At 34.3% G+C, this 23941-nt stretch overlaps 2 protein-coding genes and 1 long non-coding RNA gene across 3 annotated transcripts; all 3 read left to right on the forward strand.

Moving 5' to 3' along the window:
• Positions 1-43: 43 nt before the first annotated feature.
• On the forward strand, positions 44-13291 carry LOC106079556 (dual specificity mitogen-activated protein kinase kinase 5-like). The gene is made up of 20 exons (XM_013240745.2): positions 44-181; positions 538-696; positions 1641-1689; positions 2430-2497; positions 2585-2654; positions 3429-3469; positions 4148-4221; positions 4390-4497; positions 4680-4719; positions 4950-5018; positions 5159-5240; positions 5407-5517; positions 6459-6532; positions 8245-8295; positions 8744-8815; positions 8997-9026; positions 9810-9875; positions 10328-10389; positions 10495-10540; positions 11851-13291. The coding sequence occupies exons 2-20, from the start codon at positions 598-600 to the stop codon at positions 11941-11943; spliced, it is 1305 nt and encodes a 434-aa protein (XP_013096199.1). The 5' UTR covers positions 44-181; positions 538-597; the 3' UTR covers positions 11944-13291.
• A 4905-nt stretch (positions 13292-18196) lies between these two features.
• Positions 18197-21105, forward strand: LOC106060942 (uncharacterized). Its single transcript, XM_056010186.1, has 2 exons — positions 18197-18423; positions 18603-21105. Exon 2 carries the CDS (start codon positions 19539-19541, stop codon positions 21093-21095), a length of 1557 nt encoding a protein of 518 aa, XP_055866161.1. The 5' UTR covers positions 18197-18423; positions 18603-19538; the 3' UTR covers positions 21096-21105.
• Positions 21106-21112: 7 nt separating this feature from the next.
• LOC129922810 (uncharacterized) lies at positions 21113-22368 on the forward strand. The gene is made up of 2 exons (XR_008774720.1): positions 21113-21688; positions 21868-22368. It is a non-coding gene; the product is annotated as an uncharacterized LOC129922810 (long non-coding RNA).
• Positions 22369-23941: the final 1573 nt, after the last annotated feature.

The raw sequence follows: 23941 nt of genomic DNA on the forward strand, positions 1-23941 counted from the left end.
TTTTCGGGTTATGGCCCATGTATTGGGATAAACAGTCATGGTGACAATTTCTAGTTCAGAGTCATGCACTGACATATATCTACATTTTTAAGAATCAAATGTTTTTTTTCCGGGTTCAAAATTGTTTTAGAAAAAAAAAATGTTTCGTCTACCGATACTAGACTAGCTAGAACTAATACTTGTAATAGTTAAATAGTAGCTAATAGCTCTATCCTATCTAACTTAGATTCTAGATCTAGATACTAGTCTACACATAACACCTAGATCTATAAACTTTATATATAGATCTATATTTAGAAAGCAGAACAGATTATCCTTTCGTATTTTTACCCTCCCCCCCCTGTTAAAATAAGTATTATAAGTAATATAAGTCTGTTTCAATGTTTGGTGTTCTGTCAACTTCAGATTTCTTCTGTATTAGTACTTTTAATTTTAGTGTATAGTGAAGTAACGCCTGTAATATATGAGATCTAGATCTACACAGTAATATTAGGCCTACTCATCATACCAGTACTATAGAATATATCTTTTTTATAGACTCTCAGCCTGAGACTCAGGTCTCTTCATCTTCCCTCTTATTTATTATAAAATAAAATCATGTCTGAACCCCCATTTACCATTCGTATACGTTCTGAAAATAATCAAGACATGGATTGGTTTGTTAATCCAGATGAAGTAACATTCCGACAAACATTGGTAATTTTAAAAAATTGTGTGTGAACATGTTACATATTGTTAGTTAGTAGGCCTATACACCATACACAATACATGCATGTTACCTAAAGGCTAGGTAGCACTATGACAAAAATGTGAAATTGACATGACTGCTTTGAATAAAATCTACAAAGATTTCTGACACTAAATTTATCTTTGTACATCAACTCCAATAAGTAGAAGTAGGATGGCTGCCAGTTGTGTGGTATGTGGTATAAAAGCGCTGGACTGCCATTCAATGGTTGTGAGGGTCCCAGGTTCAAACCCTACCTATGCCATCCTGCAGGAGGTTTTGGTCATCTCTGGAGCCATATATATACTGGGTAGCTGCATTTCAAGTTTGCTGTGCCACAATTGCATAAGGCAAAACTGATTTTAAAGTCTGTAAAATGTTTGTAAAATGTTTTACATGTTTCGGATGTTCCTTCAGAGTTGAAGATAGTTTACTTCCTAGTCCAAACTTCCCGCAATATGATGGGGGATGGGAGCGGGCAGGTTTTGAACCCGGGACCATAGATAAATCCAAACGACAGTCCAGCGCGTAAACCGCATGACCAGGCAGCCATCCAGTCTCAATGGTCTCCCTTTAATTTTTTTTTTCTGTTAGACTTTGGAAAATGTCATATAAAAAGTTTTGTCTGTAAAATGTATTTTTAGAAGAAAAGCTTTAGAATTTGAGAAATGGGATCCCGTTTCACATCTTAAAAATAGTTTTCCCCCTGTGAAAGGAGAACAAGAGAGGCCATACTTTAATTTGTCTTGTGCAGACACTGTTTACATTCTTACAGCTCAGTTGCCATAAATAGTTAAATAAAGAAGAAGATGGTGACTAATCCTGGCCATGATACATATTGCTAGTTATATGTTGTTTAAAAAAAACTAGAATTATTACTTTGTAAATTGTACATATTTCTGTTTATTTTCAGGAAGTTTTCTCACAGATTATTCCAGACTCATCACCAACAGCTTTTGAATGTAAGATTTAAAACAACAAAATTTCTATGACCAAAGAAAGTTTGTTACACTTAAACTCATAAGTTACTCCTGCAGGTCAGGTCATTCATGCTCACTCATTATGGTACAAACAAAACTCCTAGATTACATTCACATCACAGGCTTTGAATTAACCAATGTGAAACCATTTTCATCATTAACATACTTTGTAGGAGCTGCTATAGTTTAGATCCCAATCAGCTTTTAAAAACTCAAACTGCATCTTAATATTTTTTAAAAATGGTTTATTCATTTGTACTTACAATAAACATAAAAATTGACCATTGCACCTATGAAACTATTTTAAACAAGATGAAACAAGAGAGTGAGCCTTCTATCTATCCACTTTTTCCAGAAAGAATCTTTTCTAGTGTATATGAAACACTAAAAAATTATCTACGAAACACTATTTCCAAAAAAAAAAAAAAAGAAAAAAACAATAAAAAGAAACTAAATAACTAGCTTTAATCAACATTTATTCCTTAAAGTTGGATTTTAAAGAAATTGTAAATGCAAAATAAAACTGGAAACTTTTGTCTTTTAAGTTTCTTCTCTTTTTCATTCTTAAAACCCAGCTGGTTGAGGAAGACAAGAACACATTCTTTTTGTTTAGTTGGGAACCATTGGTAAAAGTCTGAGAAACATTGCATAAGATTTTCTTTTTCTATTACAAAGTTAACACAACAATAATTATCAATGTAAGTTTTCAAATTGTATTTCAGATGAGGATGAAGATGGTGACAGAATTACAGTCCGCAGTGATGAGGAAATGAGAGATATGTTTAGCTATGTAAGATTTTCCATTTGTCAGTACCTACCAAGCAGACTACATTGTTTAGAAATTAAAATACAATCAAATAATGTTCTCTTCTGATAGTATTTCAGGGAACTCAGCGATGAAGACAGAGACAGAGGATTGTTTCCACCTTTGATTATTTTTCCAAAACGTGGGTTTTTATTACATCTATGTTTTCTTTAATACCTAGGTCTTGAATGTAAAAAGTGTAAAAATAATGATTTAAAAAAATGCCCTCACTAGGATTCATTTTTACTTTGCATGCAGTTGTAAACTCAGAGGTGTAGAATACACTATTTTTTATAGCAAACAATATATACAAGGGAAAAGGAACTATTAAAGTTGGTGGATAATTTTGGCAGAAGCACTTAATGTATTGGGGCTGAGTGGTTAAACTGTTGGCTTCCAAAACTGGGTTTGAATCTCGATAAAGACTGGGATTTTGAACTTTGGGGTATTTTGGGGCACCCCTGAGTCCTTCCAACTCTAATGGGTACCTGACTTTAGTTGGGGGAAAGTAAAGGCGGTTGGTCATTGTGATACCCTGCTCATTAACCGTTGGCGAAAGAAACAGATAACCTTAACATCATCTACCCTTTGGACCGCATGGTCTGAAAGAATAACTTTTTACTTAATATATTTGTCCTTTATTGCCAGTGGTTGCTAACCAATGTCTCGGATAAAATTTGATCACTAAGTACTTATTCTCCTGCTCTTCCTGCATTCTTGTCTGAAGTTATATCTTCACCTTGTCACTCATGTTATTTGTTTGTTAAAATTACTTATTCCTTTGAGGAAGAAGACATAACTCTTTCAGACATCTTACTTAGATAATTTAAGTAATAATTCATATTTCTTATATGTTATTCATGCATCTTTGTTATTGTTGAACAATTTTTGTTCTTTTTTTTTTTTTAATCCATAGAACCTAAAACGCCACAAATTAGAAATATCCATGGGTTAAAGGTAAGTACCGATATTTTAAAAACTTGTTGTAATACCAGTCAACTAAGAGCTTTTAAAAATGTTTTAGATGAGAGGCTTGTATACAGTATACAAAAAAGTTTTTTTACAATTTAGAGGAAGCCCAGCTATGCATTCTTGGAATTAATACAGCTCTAATACAGAAATAATATTTGTTTACAATAATCATTGGATTTTTAAAAAGTAAACTCAATTTCTCAATAACAGTAGTTAGTAATTAATTTTTTAATTTTCTGTTACAATGTTTTCTCAGAGCAAACTTTTGTGCATGTTGCAAAGGTGTTCTAAAATATGAATGTAATCAGATTTTTTAAAAATCTAATTCTAGAAGCAATTCATTTAATTAAAATGTTTTAAAAAGAACATAAAAGTTTTAGAAACCATCAATTCTTTTGAAAAGTTTATTGTGACGTTTGAATAATTTAGGGCTAAATCCTAAATCCTTTAGCCATTTTACTTTTTTTTTTGTAATCTTTAAAAAACAAAAACGATTTTCCTTTCACATTAACTCAGACATAGTTCATCTGTTAATTCTTTTGACTCATTGTGTCAACTTTTAAAGCATTTAACAAAAATGTCTTTCATAAAACTTAAGAATTGTGTTTTAGTTGAATTGTTGGGCCTCTAATAATTGGTAATGTTCTTGTATTCATTCAATAGGTTAGAACTGGTAGTCAGGCAGAGGAAAAAACAGTTTCAATGGGGCGTCAACAGATGAATATTTTGAATAAGAAGTATGTTATTGGATCTCAGCTCAAGATATTTTTTTAAAGTGTATATTTTTATTCTTAGATAATCGTAGTTTGTTTTAGCTTAATAGACCAGTTTTAATGTTTGTTTTTTTTTGTAAACAAAATTATTATTTTGATTATGTACAATATTTTCTTTTATTTATTAATCAGCCCAGCAGGAGTTGGGTTTGAGAGTATATTGAGCTGTGGTGAAATTACCAAAGAATCGTTACACTATGAACGAATGATTGGTGCTGGAAATGGTGGACAGGTTTACAAGTGAGTTGATATTCAAGGAACTAATGTAACACTACTATTCTTAAAAACATTCTTCTTTCCAAAATTATGAAACTGTCCAAAGTTTATTTTTATGTTGTTTTTTTTTATTGTTCTGTGTTCACCTTTCTAGTTTTATTTATTTGTCAACACAAGTCAGTGTTCTTATTTTGTTTTTTTTATAGAGCTATACATAAACCTACTGGAAAGATTATGGCTGTTAAGGTAGGCCTTTTGCCATTGTGGTTATTGTGAACATTTGTTTTCCATATTTTTGTCTGTGACATTACGAAGAGTTTTATCACTAAGTTGTATCCTTTGTTACCGTATGTTTCCTTTGTTTAAATTATGAAGTGCGAATATATATATATATATATATATATATATATACACTTAGAACTATGTTGAATGAAGTAAGAAGTTCCTTCTAATTCTCTGTATTTTACCTTTCTTAGGAAATAGAAGTTCATATTGCAGTGCCTGAACAAAGACAGATCATTTTGGAATTAGAAATTCTTTACAAGGTTAGCAACTGTTTTTTTTATAGAGCCTGTCAACTTTTGTTAATCATTATTAGTTTTAAATCACATTTCTAAGATATTATTATATTGATTTGAATGAAGTTACAATTCACATGCATGTTTTTGTAAATGCTATTTTTCAGTGTAATTGTCGCATGATCATATCATTCTACGGGGCTTTCTTTTTTGAAAACAGAATCTCAATCTGTACTGAGTTTATGGATGGTAATTTTTAAAATTATTTTATCATACGTTTTAATTTTAACTAATTATATTTTTAGATTGAAGAATTGGCCCATTTTACTTCAGACATATTATTTTTGGATTTTCTTTTTTTTTAATGTGACATTTAAATTTTTTTCACATTAACTTCTATTGTTTTTTTTTCAAGGTGGGTCTCTGGATCTTTATATGCCAGTGAATGAGTTAGTTTTGGGCCAGATAAGCTTGTCTGTTATTGAAGGGATGCTGTACATGTGGAACCTTAAAATATTACATCGAGGTAAGACTCATTTATATTTTCTTTTTCAAATGTGAATCTTGATTAGACCTTTTTTATCTTTCTTAGGAACATCATTGCTTTCCAATTGTATCAACTTTTCATTGGCTTAGTTCTATTTTCTTCTTCTTCTAGCCAGCTTTATTGCTGCTGAGCTGTGAGCTCTTTTGCAGACTGTGCCAAGGAAAAAAAGTGTGCTGTTTTCTTCAGTTGTTCAGCACTGCCGTACAGGCTGTTGGTTATGTTGGGCTGTAGTGGAAGTAGGGTCTGCCTAAGCTGGATTAGGGAGGGGCATTCAAAGAGGATATGATTTACGGTTTCAAAGGGGTGGGCGCAGTGTCTGCAAAGGGGGAGTTGTGTGGAGTTTATTTTGTTCAGGTGGTAATTTAATAGTGGTGTGTGTCCTGTTCTTAGTTGGAAAATTGTAGATTGTTCTTTGCGTGGGAGGAAGTTAATACTGTCCAGTTTGTTAGGCGTAGTCATTTCTTTGTACATGGCTCTGCCTGTGTTTCCTTATGCCCATTGATTGTTGACTAACATTGACCTTAGGGTGAGGTAGTTAACAGGTCTATCTGGTTGTTCCATAGATGAACCTTCCTTTGATAACTTATCTGCCTTTTCATTTCCCATGATGCCAATGTGTCCAGGGATCCACTTTTTAATTTTGATATCATCTGATGGATTATCACAATGAGTGTTGTCAACTCTTCTGGGCTGTTTGAGGTGCTGCTGTTAAGGGCTTTGTTCTATAAATTAAACAGTCAGACTACATGGTATTACATGGTATTTTGTTGTTTAGCATGAATTATATGCCTTCATCTTTCTTAGAAACATCATTCCTTTCCAATTTTTCATTGGCTTAGTTCTATAAATTAAATAGTCAGACTTCATGGTATTTTGTTGTTTTTGCCTTCATTTCAGCATGCTGTTTCTTTATGTTTCAGATATTAAACCCTACAATATACTTGTCAATACAGCTGGCCAGGTCAAACTTTGCGACTTTGGAGTCAGTACACAGGTGAGGCACAATGCCATAACTCAACATTCAACATCCACTAGTCGTCACTTTACATTATCTCATCATGTCAAATATTTCCCTGGCTAGCACCAATATTAGCCTAGAAATGTATTTATTGTTAATAACTTGTTTCTGTGCATTCATTATATGGATATGTGACATGTTAGTAAAGTACAAGAAGCTGCAAAGGGAAAAGATCTTCTCTTGAGACGTAAAATGCCACAGAGACAGAGTAAAGAACATAAGGCTCAAGCTCTTCAAGCTTATTCAACTTGACTCATTCCTGAAATCTGGGTTGGAAAAAAGTTTTCTATATGGCTGGCAGAAGAAGCTGATTGAGTAGAAGAGAATATATTTTGCTTATAAACTATTCAGATCTATGAAAGACAATAAGGATTTCATCATGGTATACTTTCTGATAAGTTTTCATTTCGCTTATTTTCTAAGCACACACATGAAATATACATGTTAGACATTTAAACTCTGCTAAGTCATTGATTTTTCTGGCTATTCAGGTGACCCCTTCCACGCATTAATGGCGCTTGTAAAGAAAAAATTATTCATTGAAATCTGTTCTAGTGTGTGAAATATGCTTTGTGTCTTTCTAAGTACGGTATTTTATAATTTTATTGTTAGTATTTTTATGTTATGGCTTAATGTTTTATTTCATTATTTTTATGTATTATTGCTTTTTTCTTTTTAATCTTCTATTTCTTGAGTGTCTCTAAATTTTGTGACTTTTTATTGGTTGTTGCTTTTTTTTTTTTACTTTTTATTTTAATGGCATATTGGTCTGATAGTCCAGAGATAATGCTATTGTCTACCACTAGACAAGAGATTTTTTCATTTGAGAATAGGTTTATTGTATTTGTTTTTTTTTTAACTTTTTGCTATAAACTTAGATTTTGTTATGTGCCTATAAATCGTTCATTTATTTTTAAGAAGTTCTCCTAGACGTTAGTTCCACAAAGTTTGTTATCACCGGAACTGGTATTGGTTTTAAGTGCACCATTACCTATAAAATGCTTCCAATGGATAGCATTTCAAATAGCCTGTGATAACCAGTCCAACTCTTGACTTTCACGTGTGGTTCAGATATTTAAACTGGTAGAACTGTTACCATTGACAGGAAAAGGGACAAAGGCAACCAACTGGCAGTAAGCTTTGGGTAAGAGGGGCTCCTTAGCCTTGGTTGGCCACCCACCTATGAGAAGGTAAACTCTAAATCCAAACCTCTAGTGCCTTGCTGATGTACCCAAACACAGGAACGCCTTTTTTGAGACACCCCTGAGGAAAAATAAGGAGCATACAGTTCCACTACCTGGCAGAACCTGCGATGCTACTGATCCCAAACTGGATCAGATATTTGCTATTCCATTGGACCCATCAGCTGTATGAAGAGGGGGAAACTGCTGTGTGGGTGACATCATTAGAACCATAAATAATGCCCAAGCTTTTATCCAAAGAATCTGCATTATGTGGACGGGAATGCCTTTCTTGAATAGGGCTCCACAGTCACATGAAAAAGTGTTCTACAGGATAAACCATAGTCGCTTTATGAATGAAGGAATTAATTGACTTCATTTGTATATTTGTTTAGAGTAAAAAAAATACATTTAAAAAGTTACTTTTAAGTTAGATTTTAAAAAGCTTTTGTTTGTCAAATTGCTGTTTGTCAATATTTAACTTTCCATTTTATGTTTTCCTTTCAGCTTGTCAAATCTATTGCCACAACATTCCTTGGTACTAACGTTTACATGGCTGTAAGTAACATTTTAAAAATAAAATGAATATAATCTTATAATTTATAATCCTAGAATTGCGACCTACATATTTTACCACATCCAGCGCAGACATGACCGTTGTCTGCTGGTGGTCAATTTAGGTTCTCTTTTCAACCTCTATGTCTGTTATCAGCAGTGGATTTTCTTTTGGTATTAAATGTGTAAAAAAAAACTCCAACTGTCTCATTCAGAAGTCAATTGCTCTCTTTGATGTCAGTTAAGGCAAATGGGAATCCTAGCTGGTCTTTAAAGTATTTCTGGAGGCATCTGTGACTAGAGTATAACACATGATGCCCTGATCATTAACCGTTGGCCAAAGAAACAGATGACCTTAACATCATCTGCCCTATAGATCGCAAGGTCTGAATGGGAAACTTTACTTAACTACTAGTATAACTACTATAACTACTACTGTTCTTTCTTTTAGCCGGAAAGACTACAAGGACATGATTATGGTATACCTGCTGAAGTGTGGAGCTTAGGGGTAACATTATTTGAGGTCAGTCACCATTGTGGTTCATTTAAACTGTAGTATTTCTTGAATTTATTTTAATTTATAATACTCAGCAGCATAAAGAACACTCATCTTTTATGATATTCAGTCTTTATTTAAAGAATTTAATTGTTTAATTTTTGGACTTATGTTCTCAAATAATTTACAGTTCACATTTTTTTTTCAGTTGGCGACTGGAAAATTGCCTTTTGCTACTGTAAGTTTTATCATTTAATATTTAGGCAAATTAAAAAATAAATATATTTTAAAAAATGTATTAGAAGCTAATAGTTATGCCTGTCACAAATGAGACACCTTTTAATTTTAAAAAATGTGGTTTCATGTTACTTTAATGCTAATTATACATTTTTTCTTGTGTATTGTTATGAATATGATTTATTATATTGGTTGTCGTTCTTATGTTAACATGTGCTTGTAACTCGTCTGAAAGAATGTGTTCACAAAATGTTAGAGTTGTGTGTTTTATAGTCATTCAGTGTATATACGACCATACTACATGAACATGGTTTTCGACTCTATGGCTGACGATGTTTATAACATGTATCTATACCGGTATTTAAAGAATCAATAGTTTTTTAAGATAAAAACTTCCTATTTCTACCCAGTGCATTGAATTTTAAAAGAAAAATAATTAATTTAAAATTACTTTTAAACTGAACATCACAAAATTCCCTTATTTACATTTTTAATTAGTAATGTAGTTAGTTAGCTGTTTAATTAAGTTCTTTTTCTTAGAAGTCCAATAGGAAGTCAGTGGTTAATGAGTGTGTCTTGGATAAATGCTCATTCACTAATCAAGACAAAGCAAATTATGATCTATGGAGCAAATTATAATATTTTTCTCATTGCAATAATGATATGCTAATAAAAGATACCTGAATTAAAACAAATAATTTTGTGAAAAAGGGTACGTTCTTTGCTCTCGATATTTTGTAACTATTGATATCAATGAGATCTTTTGTTTCCCATTTATTTTCAGTTAAATACAAATGAACGGAATTCTGTGTTACAGCCAATAGAAATAATGAAAGTCATTATTGAAGAGGTAAGTTGAATACAAGGTTTCTCAATGTTGTGTGGTAAGTCCCAAGTTCTAAAGTTGAAATAAAGTCATTTCATGACAACAAAAGCTTTTAAACAATTCATTCAATAAACACAGCTGCTATCATTGCTACTCTACCTACAGTTTAGGTAACAAGGGAAGTAATAAATGATTAAGTTTATTTCACTACATTAAATCTGCCCGTAATTATTTTGACTATTTCAGATGATATATACATTTTAAAATAACAAAAAGTCTTTATGCAATTCTGTTGAACCCTTTAAATGTATAGCTTTCTTGTAAAAGAGCTTATGCAATTACTGGGCTATGCAAAAAGAGAATCAAAAGTATGCTTTAAACAGAATTGAAAGTTATATGTTATCAACTTCGTTACTTTATAATTATAGTTTCATACATTTTGGTTGATTCCATTAAAATTTCATTTTGCTTTACAGCCTCAAATCAAGCTTCCTATGGGCCAGTTTTCTCAAAATCTAATTGACTTTGTTAATAGATGGTAAGCACAAATAAGTTGATCATGTTGAATTATCTTTGGCTAAAAATAAGAGAAAAATTTGAATCTTGCTAATATATTTAATACAAAACTTAATATATTTTTCAGCCTTCACAAAATGCCAGCGTTACGACTCTCAGGGCAGGATTTGTTAGTAAGTGGGCTTGGACTTAATTCAGTTTGTTATTTGGACCAAGTTTTCTGTAATTCTTTGATCATGGCAAACCTATAGTAACAAAAAAAGTAAAATACCAAGGTGTCCCAAAAAATGTATACCCATAAATAATTGTAAACTCAAACCTCACACCTCTAGATTTTTTTTCTTATGTGGATACCTAAATGACAAAGCATACAGTTTGAAATATTTAACAGTTATTGAATGTAGAGATGTCATTGAACATGTATGGTCCAAAATAACAAGGGCATTGTTTCATGATGTGTGCTATTCCATTGAATTGTGTTTTCAGCAGTGTCCAGATCAAAACAAACATCAGTTTTAGAACAAGCAATGAAACAAATAAAATGCTTGTAAATATTTTTTTTTACAAATTTGAAATAATGAAATGACAATAAATACCCAAGTTTTGCAATTATTTAAAATTTATATAGACCTACATTTTTTGTATAACATTTAAACTAGCCTTTGCATTGTCACTTCTAAACTAGCCTGTACATTGTCAGTGCTAATCTAATCTATACGTATCAATACTAAATAGTCAAGGTTAAGTTATCTTGTACATCGTCAGTGCTAAATTGCCTATATGAACATTCTCAATGTTAAATACGTCTACATATGGTCAAAGCTGAACAAGCTAATGCAAGCAAGTCAAGTTTGAGCGAGGCTGATTATATAAAAGTCATCTTAGTCTGTGGTTTATGCAGTCAGGATTGAACACAGTAATCTTTGAGCTCATAAGAGATGAGATTGTTTTTTACCTTTGACTATGAAGCATTTTTATAACGTAGCCAGTGCAATAATCTCCCCAGTAAATGCCCTATTAGCGCTGCTTGAACTCGGAGACATCCGAAATTCAAAATTTAAGCCTTCATTAATATTTAAACTTGAGATCCCATAGTTTCAAAACCTAGAGCTATATCACTTGACCAACATTATGTTGGTTAAGAGAAAGAAATGCAAAAAAAATATTTTTCTTAATAAGTCTATAAGTGTATGATGTGTATGTCAGTATTCAAACTTTTTTTGAAAATTAATGTATTTATAAAATACCTTCTGTCTAAATTAATACATTCTTTGACCTATTAGTGGATCACAAACCGTCAGTTACTATGAAACTTAGCAGTATTTATTTATATCAAACTATGCTACTTAATGTGATCACACTTTAAAAAATAATCAATGACTTTTACAAAAAAAATAATACTTTTCTTATTTAAAATTTACAATGTATAGTTTATAATTGCAAATTGTTCCTTTAATCAACCTAACCATTTTTTTGTTTTCAGAGTCATCCATTTATGCGCAGTCAACAAAGTTTAATACCTTCTGTCATCTCTCAACTTGTTTCCACCAAAAAACAATTTTTAAATAACTCCTAGTAGTCACATCAAATTAACAAGTGGAAGAGAAGCATGCAAGATGAACCAGTGTCTAGGAAAATATATACAGTTTTATTCTTTGAGTCATGGCTTACAAAAGACACGAGTCTCTTGGACTACTTATAAACATTTCTGCTCTAAACACATCCACATGAAGACGTATATGTGGCGGGGAAACATATATTTTGGCTCTTGGGACATAAACAGCCTAGCAGACTTTAGTACAACTTATATGCCGCTACAGGCATCAAGAAAAATCAGTCCTAGCAGGATGTATGATAATATACAGATTTCTTCTACAAGCACACACCACTTTGTTAATTGTTAAACCGAATATTGGCAAGGTGGAACAACTCTGTTACACATAAATAGTAATACCTGGGGAAATATGTATGTTTCTGTTGTAAGCACAAAGGATTAAATGACTTCAAACAACTCGGATAATGATCATGGACAAAAGAGAATAAGGAATTAAGATAAAGGATAGAGAAGATGTTAGATAAAGGATAAAGAAGATGTTAGATAAAGGATAGAGAAGATGTTAGATAAAGGATAGAGAAGATGTTAGATAAAGGATAGAGTAGATGTTAGATAAAGGATAGAGAAGATGTTAGATAAAGAATAGAGAAGATGTTAGATACAGGATAGAGAAGATGTTAGATAAAGGATAGAGAAGATGTTAGATAAAGAATAGAGAAGATGTTAGATACAGGATAGAGAAGATGTTAGATAAAGGATAGAGAAGATGTTAGATAAAGGATAGAGTAGATGTTAGATAAAGGATAGAGAAGATGTTAGATAAAGGATAGAGAAGATGTTAGATACAGCATAGAGAAGATGCTAGATAAAGGATAGAGTAGATGTTAGATAATGAAGTTCAAACTCATGAACTCTCTAGCTTGAACTTCGGGCATCACCTCAAGCAAAATAGCACATTTTAATTTATATATAAGCAGAATCTGATAGCCTTCAGCATATGCCATTGTGCTAGAAAGAAATGTTACGAAATAGACTGATGATCTACAGTGCAAGAGAAAGTTAAACAATTACACAATGTAGTGTAACTATGTTGTTTATTTTCCATGTGTTTCTAGCGTGTCTGAAAGAAATGTCCATTGTGTGTCCATAGAACTTGAATAATCAATCATGTGAGACATATATGTGCTCGTTTATTGTTTACTGTGATCTTGTTGATAAAGGCCAAAAAATATGTAATTCTAGTAGAGTTATTTTATTACACATATTTTGTGTGATAAATCTACTTTGTATCAGTTACTACCTGTACATATATATATATGATTACAAGTGCCATTATGCTTCTATACAATAAATAATAGCATTCTCTTTCTTATTGTCTTTCATGATAATTTTGATTCGTTCCTATTGGTTAAATATTCTAATTACTGGTCAACTTAAAAATTAAGGGTCTGTCCTCATAAACATTTATATTATTTGATCCAGTTTGAAGTATTGGAAACTTTATTTGATCAAATAAAATTACTTATAGAGTAGCTGTATGATTGATCACAAAACTCACAGCTAAGAATGACCCAATATTCAGAAACATATCCAAACAGAAATTAAAACGAAAACAGCAATAAGGTTTCAAGTGTTCAAATAATTATTTTCCAAAATTTTTTGATCCTATAATATGTCAAAATGTGTATTAAAGAGTCTTATTAATCTAAAGAGTTAATAATAATTAAACAAGAAAAATATTTTAAATAACTTTTTTACAAACAAAGCTTGTTTCAATTAGTTTGGATCAGTCATGTAATTAAATTTGTAATAGATCTAGACTAACAGTAAAAAAGCATTTATAAAAATAAATTAAAAAAAAAAAAAGGAGGAGAAAATGATGTGAATTCGAACTCATGATTCAAGCCTTCTCAAACCAACACTATAACCACTCTGCTAGTGCTTATGAACCGGGAAGATTGTACAGTTATCTTATCACAATGCTTCTAGTGATGCCATGTTTCTCCCTCAAAAGTTACAGTTTGCAGGCTTTTTCAGTGCAGGGATCAAAGGCTGGGAACTTACTCCCTATTGACCTCAAACAGAAAACATGCTTCATTACATTCATCTGTTCAAAACTTTTTTTCAGATTAGTTTGTCATTATAGCTCTCATCTTAATGTTTCTTATTCAAAATAGAGCAATGAGATTCATAACAAATGAATATTCACTAGAGTAACACCTTTAGTAAAATCACTAAATTTAGAAAGCCTTCAGGACAGAAGACTCAAAAGTAAAGTAGCAATTATACATAAAACACTGAACCATAAACATCAAATACAAAAACAAAATTTAATAAAATACTATGAAAGATAAAGGCACATTCCTCATCCCATATGCTCGGACAAATTTATACTAATGCCCCTTCTTCCCTAGTGCTATTAGAGCATGGAATGGGTTGCCTGAGCTAGCCAGGAAAACCAGTGACTTGGCAGAATTTAAGTCATTGGTTAATATGCATGACTAAATGCATGACGCGTAGGACGTACTCATCTTCTTTTTTGAAGTAACGTCTGTATTATATAAGATAAGAAGATAATTTTATCACAGCGCCTTGAGTGTACATTATGTTTGTTAACATGCGCAGCGCTCTATAAATTAAATGATGATGATTATTATTGTCCTTTTATTGAAGTTCTTGTTAATATAAAGATGTAATCTTACCTATGGTTAACTAAAATTAACAGGAAAACGTCATGTCATGTTAGCAAAAAACTATGAATACAAACTATCAATAACAATTATTCTTTCTGAAGTCAGAGCCAATGCAGAATCCATGAAAAATAATGCCTACAGTCTGGACACTGCACAAGGTTCAGCTTGACACCTGCTAAACATGAGCAGTGTGGATTTTGTAGCTGATAAGTACACTGCAGGCAACCTAAAAGCAACCATTGAATAACACAAAATGTCTATTAAATCTAGTATTAAATTGTAAAAATGTATGTGCCTAAACTGTCCAGACTCAGTGTTTTAAAACAAAAATTATTCTTTTTGGAAGACCATAAGTAGCTGTTGCCTCTAGGAATACATGCTTAAATAAGTTTTTAAAATTTTATTTACTTTCATTGACAAATAACAAAACAATATATAAGTGTTATGAAAGATTGATTAGTTCCTTTTTTTTTTTACACTATGTTTACTATAGTTTACTTGTACTGGGGTATGTTATATGTTTTACACTGCAAAGAACTTGAAGACTCAACTTTCAGCTTCATATAACTTTATTGACTATTAACTCTAACAATTCGTCACTGTAACATGTAGCGTAGAAGACTGTACAATATCTGTCAGTTTACAGTTAGCTATACTTCGTTGCAATTCATCTCTTCACTTCGTTGCAATTCATCTCTTCTCAACTTGCCGTATTCCACAGAACAGACCACCGACACACTTCCCAGTGTCGCTCCAGGTCTCCCAAAGCTGAACCAAGGCGTACTCAAGTCTACCGAATCGGAGCCGTACACGTCTTACATCGACTGTATCTGGTCACTGGTCATTTGTAACAATATATATATATATATATATATATACATATATATATATATATATATATATATATGGCTCCTTTTGTCTCGAAAGGCAATGGATGCGCCCAAATGAGTCACTGGTTTTAGTTTAATCTTGAGACGGGGCAGAATCTGGTTTGGCTAATCAAGCCAATTCTAGAATGGCAGACTTTGCCACAATTCGTACATGTGTATGCCTCTGATTTAGGGCTAGCAGACAGGGCAGCTTTCTTTTTTTCCCCTCTTGATTAAAGCCGCTTCAATTCTTTTGTTCTCAGCAAGGGTTGTCCCAGCACGCACACTCTGTCTCCATTCACTCCGGTCTTTGGCTATGTTTTCCCACATACTTTCACTGATGCCTGTAGCTCTCGTGTCTCGCTTGCAGACATCTCTATATGTTAGTCTTGGGCGGCCCTTGGGTCTGACTCCTTCCACAAGCTCAGCATATAAGATATCTTTCGGGATTCTACCATCTGGCATGCGGGTGACATGTCCGAGCCAGCGTAATCTTCTTTGTGTCAGGAGAGCATAAATGCTGTTCATATTGGCCAATCTCAAAACTTCCTGATTGGAAACATGGTCCCTCCAAGAGATGCCCATTATGCGTCTCAGGCAGCGCAAGTGGAAACTATTCAATCTGTGCTCTTGGTACATGTATGTTGACCAGCTTTCACTGCCATAAAGGAGAGTGCTCACAACACAAGCGTTGTAGACTAGGATTTTGGTCGCTGTGGTCAATTTACCATTTTCCCAGACGCGCTTGGAGAGTTTTGCCAATGCTGTGGTAGCTTTTCCTATCCTTTTTGTCAGCTCGATGTCTAAATCTAGGTTACTGACAATTGTTGAACCCAAGTAGGTAAATTCCTGCACCACTGAAAGGGTGTGGTTCCCAATATGTATTGTAGGTATTATCTGCCATGCCCAGAAATAATATTAATTATATACTAGAAAAGATTTTGAAATCTTGTTTTAATAGTAGCAGCCAAAAGATGATATATAAACATGCAGACATTGGTTTCAAAGTATTTCTCTTCATTGGGGATTGTTACATATGTTGGTCACAGGGTCTTTGTATGCAGCCACAAGAAATATCACACTCTAAAGACTAAAAGAAAGCTTTACTATTATTTTGCCTTGAGAATTAACTTACTGGTATTTAAATATGAGTAACCCAAGTTAAACATTCCGGCTACATCTATTTTGAGATGATATAGTCTTGTAGATTCTATAATTATCTACATGGGCGCCCGCAGGATTGTTTGCAGGGGGGTGCAAGTTACCATCTATGGCTCAAAGTTGTAGCTTCCAACTTTTTTTTTATTACTAAGAATATTAAAGAAAAGAATTGTTGCACCTTGCCACCCATAACTATGTGATATTAAGTTCACTGTAAATGCTTGTTACATGAAATTTTCATACTGCTGCTGCTCTTAGGCCTATATATATATATATATATATATATTGTTGCTGCCAGTACGTGCTTCGTCGATACAAATCAATGTTTTGACTTAGATGGCATGTGAATAACTAGTTTTATATCTTTTATTTTAAACCTATCTTATCGAGCGCTAACACTAACCGCAACTCCACGAGACGTAAATGCATGCACCAGGACAACTGCACTCTTCGATCTTATTCAAAGAAACCTTCACCTATATCAAATCAAAAAACATCTTGCTAGGAGTTTTCATCCAAGAAAAAAAAATGCAACAAAACCAATAACCAATCAAAAACTTTTAACATATTCTAGGCCTCTTTACTAAAATAATGATAACTATTAATTATGTGGAAATGAAAACCAATCTTCACGATTATAACGTGCTATAGCCAGGAAAACCAGTGACTTGGCAGAATTTAAGTCCTTGGTTAATATGCATGACTGAATGCATGACGCGTAGGACGTAATCATCTTCTTTTTTGAAGTAACGGCTATATTATATAAGATATAGAATATTGAATTGTAATACTATAATTGTGTTAATATTAGAAGATATTACGTCATTGTTTGTTGTTTATGTTTTATGCGAAAGCAAAGAATCGGACGGAAATAAAAGTTAGTTATATATGTCTACCTTGATCAAGACAGTCTCGTTATTAGGCCTATCATTATTAATTAGTAACGTCTACAGTAATTTATTATTAATCTGTGACTACAGAACATGGTGTCAGATTTGTTTTCAGATCTTGTGTCAGATCTGGTGTTAGATTAGGTGTCAAATCTAGTGTCACATTGCTTTAAAGTGCTGGTAACAGGTAGATTTAGATCTAGTGGTTTCTAAATTGCTAAAAGTAGGCTACATTTTAAGTTCATGTTGTTAGATCTAGATCTAAACATAGAATCTAGAATCTGTACGAATAATGGAATTATTCGATCCTCCTAAGCCGTTGTCACTATACGGTAATCTATCTGAAAGATGGAAAACATGGAGACAAAGTTTTGAACTGTTTATGGTCGCCACTGAAAAAAATACGAAGCCCGAGCCAGTGAAGAAAGCTTTATTGTTACACCTGATCGGTGAACCCGCTCGCGACATGTACAATACTTTTCAAGTATGTGAAGATGAGACTGTAGACAAACTCATTGAAAGGTTTCAGAATCATTTTTTGCCTAAGTCCAACACTGTGTATGACAGATTTAAATTCTTTTCAAGAAAGCAGAAAGACGGAGAAACGTTTGAACAGTATTATACTGAGTTAAAGAATTTGGCAAAAGAATGCAAGTGTGAGCTTGCGCTCCCAGAGCTATATTTTTATATATTTTATTTTTATAGGCTAGTGCCAAACTTATTATTAGTACTTCCGCTTTTTGTGTATAAAAAGTGATGCCACGCTGTTTTAAAACAGTTCAGTGTACAGTTGACCAGTGGTCAGTACCATATCTGTCTGTGCGACAGCTAAAGATCGTTGTGGTCTGTCATCTAATTATATTTTTATTCCTGTACCTGGGACGGCCTGTAAGTGTAGAAATATTTTATATTTTTTACTAGATCTATCCTATGTGTAAAGTAATTATTTTATTTTCTACTTGGACTATTTGTCATAGTAGTTGGCAACATGCTGTACGGAAGATGGCGGCGTCCATCAGTCCTAATAGAATATAGATCTAATATAGTTTTGCATTTATGTATTGCAGGCTATTATTACTGCTGTGTAACTGCTGTGTAACTGCTGTGTTGCTGCTTTTAACTGCTGCTTTGAGCTGCTGTTTATAACTACTGTTGTTAGATCTATTCTAATTCTAGGGAAGCTAGAATCTAGTGTTATTTTGTTTCTGTAGTGTGGCCTTATTAGTGGCTTAGTTATAGTCTGTTTCTTGCTTTAGCTAGTTAGTAATTAGTTTAGTCTAGTTAGTAAGGTACTAAGACTTAAAGTGTTCTGGTTTTAGTGTTAGTGTTATGAGTGAAATAGTAGGATATTGTAGATCTAGACTAGTTTATTGTAGTGTGTTTATTGTAGATCTAGGTCTAGTGTAGTAGTTTTAGTGATTTAGTTAGATAGTTGTTTTGATCAGTTTGTGTCAGATAGTTGGTTTGGTTAGTTTGGTAGTGTTTGTAGTGGTGTAGATTTAGAGGGTAGTTTATAGTGGTTAGTGTATATATTATATTTTATTATTATTTGATTCCATGTAAATAAAGTTTCTTTTTGTTTTATTTATCGTAAACTAAAGTTTGTTATTGCTTTCTTTTAGTTATCTTGTTTCCATTTAGTTTAGTTTAGTATGTCTGGTTACTTAGGTGACTCTAGCCCCTTGGTCGTAGACTGAGGTGTCACAGATGAGCCCACCCAGTAGCGCAAACATCTGCCTACTGTTGGTAAATTTTAATGTTGAGCAGCAGAGAATAGGTCATCTCTCTACCGCACTCGCGCCTGCCTGACCTGCTCACATTTTTGGTGTCAGAAGTGGGATCTGTGCTTGAGTGACCAGACTTGTATTTTTTATTGGGATAGATTAGGTTTGCGTAGGAGTTTAGGCATTGATAGGCGGTATAGATAGTGTTAGTTTAGTTGTTTTTTTTGGGTATTGTTATTGAGAGTTTAGTAGGCTTTATTTTGTTGAGTAGTTACGTAGATGAACAGCGAGGCAGCAGCAGCAGCAAGAATGCAGCCGTCTCAGACAGTGATCTTGGTGCCCAGGACAGAGATGAGTATCCGGCGCTTCCATGGTGATGGTCCTGCCAGGGAAATTGAAGAGTTCCTTCAAAATGTTGAGAGAGCTTGGAAGTCTCAACACATGGTGCATCCAGAGGAAAAATGTGACTTCCTCTTTGCACATCTAGGTGAGGCAGTGAAGGCCGAACTTAGGTGTCACCCTCAGACGACAAGGGCATGTCCAGATGCCCTGGTACAAATTCTACGCTCCACTTATGGAGAAAGACGGAGCATCAACTGCCTCATTGGGGAGCTGTTCCGAATAAGCCAGCACCAGTATGAGTCTGTCCGGGCATACTCACACCGTCTCCTTCAAGCATTTGAAGCACTCACAGACAGGCAGAGAGCTCTATCTGAAACTCCCTTCAGCAAGTCTATCCTGAGGGACCAGTTTGTAGAAAACCTCAGTGACAGGATCCTAAGGAGAGATCTGCGAGAGAGACTACTTGACAGGCCAGAAACTGAATTCCTGGCATTAAGAGACATGGCCATTAGGTGGGCACAGGATGAGGATGTCGCACCGCAAGTCAACGTCACATGCAGAGAGATAAAGATTGAAGGCCAGCTAGCTGCGCTCTCCAAGCAAGTGGAGGAGCTTGCAGCCCAGATTGTGCGCCTACAATTTTCAGGGCCACAGAACTATAGCTGTCCCCACTGCAACAACCATCAGCCTGATCACATTAGCAGCAATGTGAGACAGATATCCTCACAACCGGGTAGGCAACCAAATCGCACTCTTCACCATAAGAGGCCAACGACGAAGAACAGGAAATGCTACACTTGTGGCAAACCTGGCCATCTTGCAAGAAATTGCAGGCTGCAGAACAGGTTCCAAGGTCAGCGAAAGAAGCCAGGGAACCGGGCTCACCAGCAACACCCTTCTAGAAGCAACTGCTCGAATTGTGGAAGCCGGGACCATTTCACCCGAGCTTGCCCTGATGTCGCTGCAGCAGTGAATCACGTTCAGGTTGCCTCAGTTGAACAACCACAGGCAGTACAACTGCAACCTGCCCCCAAGCCAACAGAATTGTCGGTTGAGGTGCCACAGAATCCTAGGCGCTCCAACACTGTGCCTGATTCGTTGGTTCGCAGAAACCAACCCGCAGTGGCAGAAATGATGTCGATTCATTCAGAAGTTGCCTCACCTGACACTTCCAGTAATCATGCAGAAGGAGGTAGGGAAACAAATCCTTTCCTACAGTTTCATCCGGTCCAACCAGAATCCACCTTGCTTTCCCATGAGGTTCCTGAGTTGCAGAAGAAAAGGAACGACCTTCTGAACATTGGGTGCAGAGTTCTTGTCGAACAGAGAGTCAGAGGCCAGGGAAGAATGTTCATGCAGTATGAGCCCTCGTGTTTTATAATTACTGCAGTACCCAAGTATGCTTCTGGCTGGTACATGGTAGAAGCAGAAGACGGCAGTACTTACCGATATGTACGAGAGGAGGAAATGAAGTTCGTTTCCTCACCATACTAGCATAATTCTTCATTTGTCATTTTTATTTAATATGTTGGTTGCATTCCAATGTATCAAGATGTATTAGTTTGTAATAACTCTATGAGTATGTGCTATCTACATGTGTATTTAAAAGCTTTTTTTAAAGCTTAGTAGTTGCTGTACCTATTTGAGAATGTACAGAATCAAGAGTATTTTCTTGTGTTTTTAGCTGATGAAGTGTATTTTTTTGCTTTTGTCCTTGTAAAGCAATGTAATCTAAGTCATGTCATGGAGATGTATATTTTTGTGTGAAATAGATTTTAGTGTGTATGTAATGCATTTTAAGTAGTTTGTTAGTATTTTGTTTTGCGAGGACGCAAAAATTTAAGGCGGGATGAATGTGAGCTTGCGCTCCCAGAGCTATATTTTTATATATTTTATTTTTATAGGCTAGTGCCAAACTTATTATTAGTACTTCCGCTTTTTGTGTATAAAAAGTGATGCCACGCTGTTTTAAAACAGTTCAGTGTACAGTTGACCAGTGGTCAGTACCATATCTGTCTGTGCGACAGCTAAAGATCGTTGTGGTCTGTCATCTAATTATATTTTTATTCCTGTACCTGGGACGGCCTGTAAGTGTAGAAATATTTTATATTTTTTACTAGATCTATCCTATGTGTAAAGTAATTATTTTATTTTCTACTTGGACTATTTGTCATAGTAGTTGGCAACATGCTGTACGGAAGATGGCGGCGTCCATCAGTCCTAATAGAATATAGATCTAATATAGTTTTGCATTTATGTATTGCAGGCTATTATTACTGCTGTGTAACTGCTGTGTAACTGCTGTGTTGCTGCTTTTAACTGCTGCTTTGAGCTGCTGTTTATAACTACTGTTGTTAGATCTATTCTAATTCTAGGGAAGCTAGAATCTAGTGTTATTTTGTTTCTGTAGTGTGGCCTTATTAGTGGCTTAGTTATAGTCTGTTTCTTGCTTTAGCTAGTTAGTAATTAGTTTAGTCTAGTTAGTAAGGTACTAAGACTTAAAGTGTTCTGGTTTTAGTGTTAGTGTTATGAGTGAAATAGTAGGATATTGTAGATCTAGACTAGTTTATTGTAGTGTGTTTATTGTAGATCTAGGTCTAGTGTAGTAGTTTTAGTGATTTAGTTAGATAGTTGTTTTGATCAGTTTGTGTCAGATAGTTGGTTTGGTTAGTTTGGTAGTGTTTGTAGTGGTGTAGATTTAGAGGGTAGTTTATAGTGGTTAGTGTATATATTATATTTTATTATTATTTGATTCCATGTAAATAAAGTTTCTTTTTGTTTTATTTATCGTAAACTAAAGTTTGTTATTGCTTTCTTTTAGTTATCTTGTTTCCATTTAGTTTAGTTTAGTATGTCTGGTTACTTAGGTGACTCTAGCCCCTTGGTCGTAGACTGAGGTGTCACAGATGAGCCCACCCAGTAGCGCAAACATCTGCCTACTGTTGGTAAATTTTAATGTTGAGCAGCAGAGAATAGGTCATCTCTCTACCGCACTCGCGCCTGCCTGACCTGCTCACACAAGTTTGACAACCTTCGAGATGAACTCATCAGAGATCGATTGGTATGTGGCATACAGTCGGATCGAGTGAGAGAGAGACTTCTGAGAGATGTAGACTTAACTTTAGAGAAGGCAGCAAGCATAATTCGTGCTGACGAGCATACCCAGAACCAAATGATAGATATGAAAGGACTACATGTGGATGCTGCTAATAAATTAAAGAAGACAGAAGATAGAAAGCCAGTCAAAACCTCACAGGAAAATATGACAAAGAATCATGTCACAAGTTTCATTAGAGATTGCAGATCTTGTGGTGGATCTCATGGAAAATACAATTGCCCAGCATTCGGACAGACCTGCCGAAAATGTAAAAAAAGAAATCATTTCGCTGTAAAATGTCGTTCGAAACACTTCAAGGCTGTTGATTCACTGGAAGATGAAAGTCAAGCAAGCCAAGTAAATGAGTTGTGGTTTGAGGCAATTGGTACTGACAACAATGTCAAAGTTTGGATGGTTGATGTCAATATTATGGGAAAAATAGTCAAAATGAAGATTGACACAGGAGCACAAGCTAATGTGATATCAGAGTCAACGTGGAACAATTTAGAAACTGATACTCAGTTAAAGAATTCAAATACTACCCTACGAGCATTGGGGGATGAAGCATTAGAACTGAAAGGAGTTGCATCGGTCACATTTAAAGTCGGCGATGTAGAAGTTAAAGATGATCTGTACGTGATCAAGAAAAGTATAAATCCTATACTAGGTCTGAAGACATCTATTGCTTTAAAACTAATTGAGGCAAAGAGAAATGTCGAAGTACACGATGTCAAGCAACAAAATGAAGTTCCACAAGTGTTGATGAAAAAATATAATCAAGTATTTGAAGGACTCGGTACATACAAAATGAAGTATCACATTAAACTGACGTCAGATGCAAAACCAGTTATCCAATGTACGCGCAGAGTTGCACCATCACTCTATGAAGAATTAAAAAAAAAACTCACACAAATGCAACAAGATGGAGTGATCTCAGAAGTTGATGAACCAACAGAATGGGTTCATAACTTGGTTATAGCAAAGAAGAAAGATAATTCTTTGAGGTTGTGTTTAGATCCCCAAGAACTTAACAAATATATAATGAGAGAACATTTCACTATACCAACATTTGATCAAATCAATAGTTCACTGGGAGCAGCAAAAGTGTTTAGTATACTTGATCAAAAGGATGCATATTGGCAAGTTGAGTTGGATGAACCAAGCTCTTATTTATGTACATTCAATACTCCGTTTGGAAGATACAGATTCTCGAGAATGCCTTTTGGTATATCCTCAGCTAGTG

Source organism: Biomphalaria glabrata, chromosome 1, assembly GCF_947242115.1.
Source record: "Biomphalaria glabrata chromosome 1, xgBioGlab47.1, whole genome shotgun sequence".
Classification (NCBI taxonomy): Eukaryota; Metazoa; Mollusca; class Gastropoda; family Planorbidae; genus Biomphalaria; species Biomphalaria glabrata.

Coding starts and splice junctions, on each gene's coding strand:
- LOC106079556 (XM_013240745.2), top strand. CDS start 598: ATGTCTGAACCCCCATTTACCATTCGTATACGTTCTGAAAATAATCAA. Junction 3,470..4,147: donor GAAATATCCATGGGTTAAAG/GTAAGTACCGAT, acceptor TTCATTCAATAG/GTTAGAACTGGTAGTCAGGC. Junction 10,541..11,850: donor TCTCAGGGCAGGATTTGTTA/GTAAGTGGGCTT, acceptor TTTTGTTTTCAG/AGTCATCCATTTATGCGCAG.
- LOC106060942 (XM_056010186.1), top strand. CDS start 19,539: ATGAACAGCGAGGCAGCAGCAGCAGCAAGAATGCAGCCGTCTCAGACA.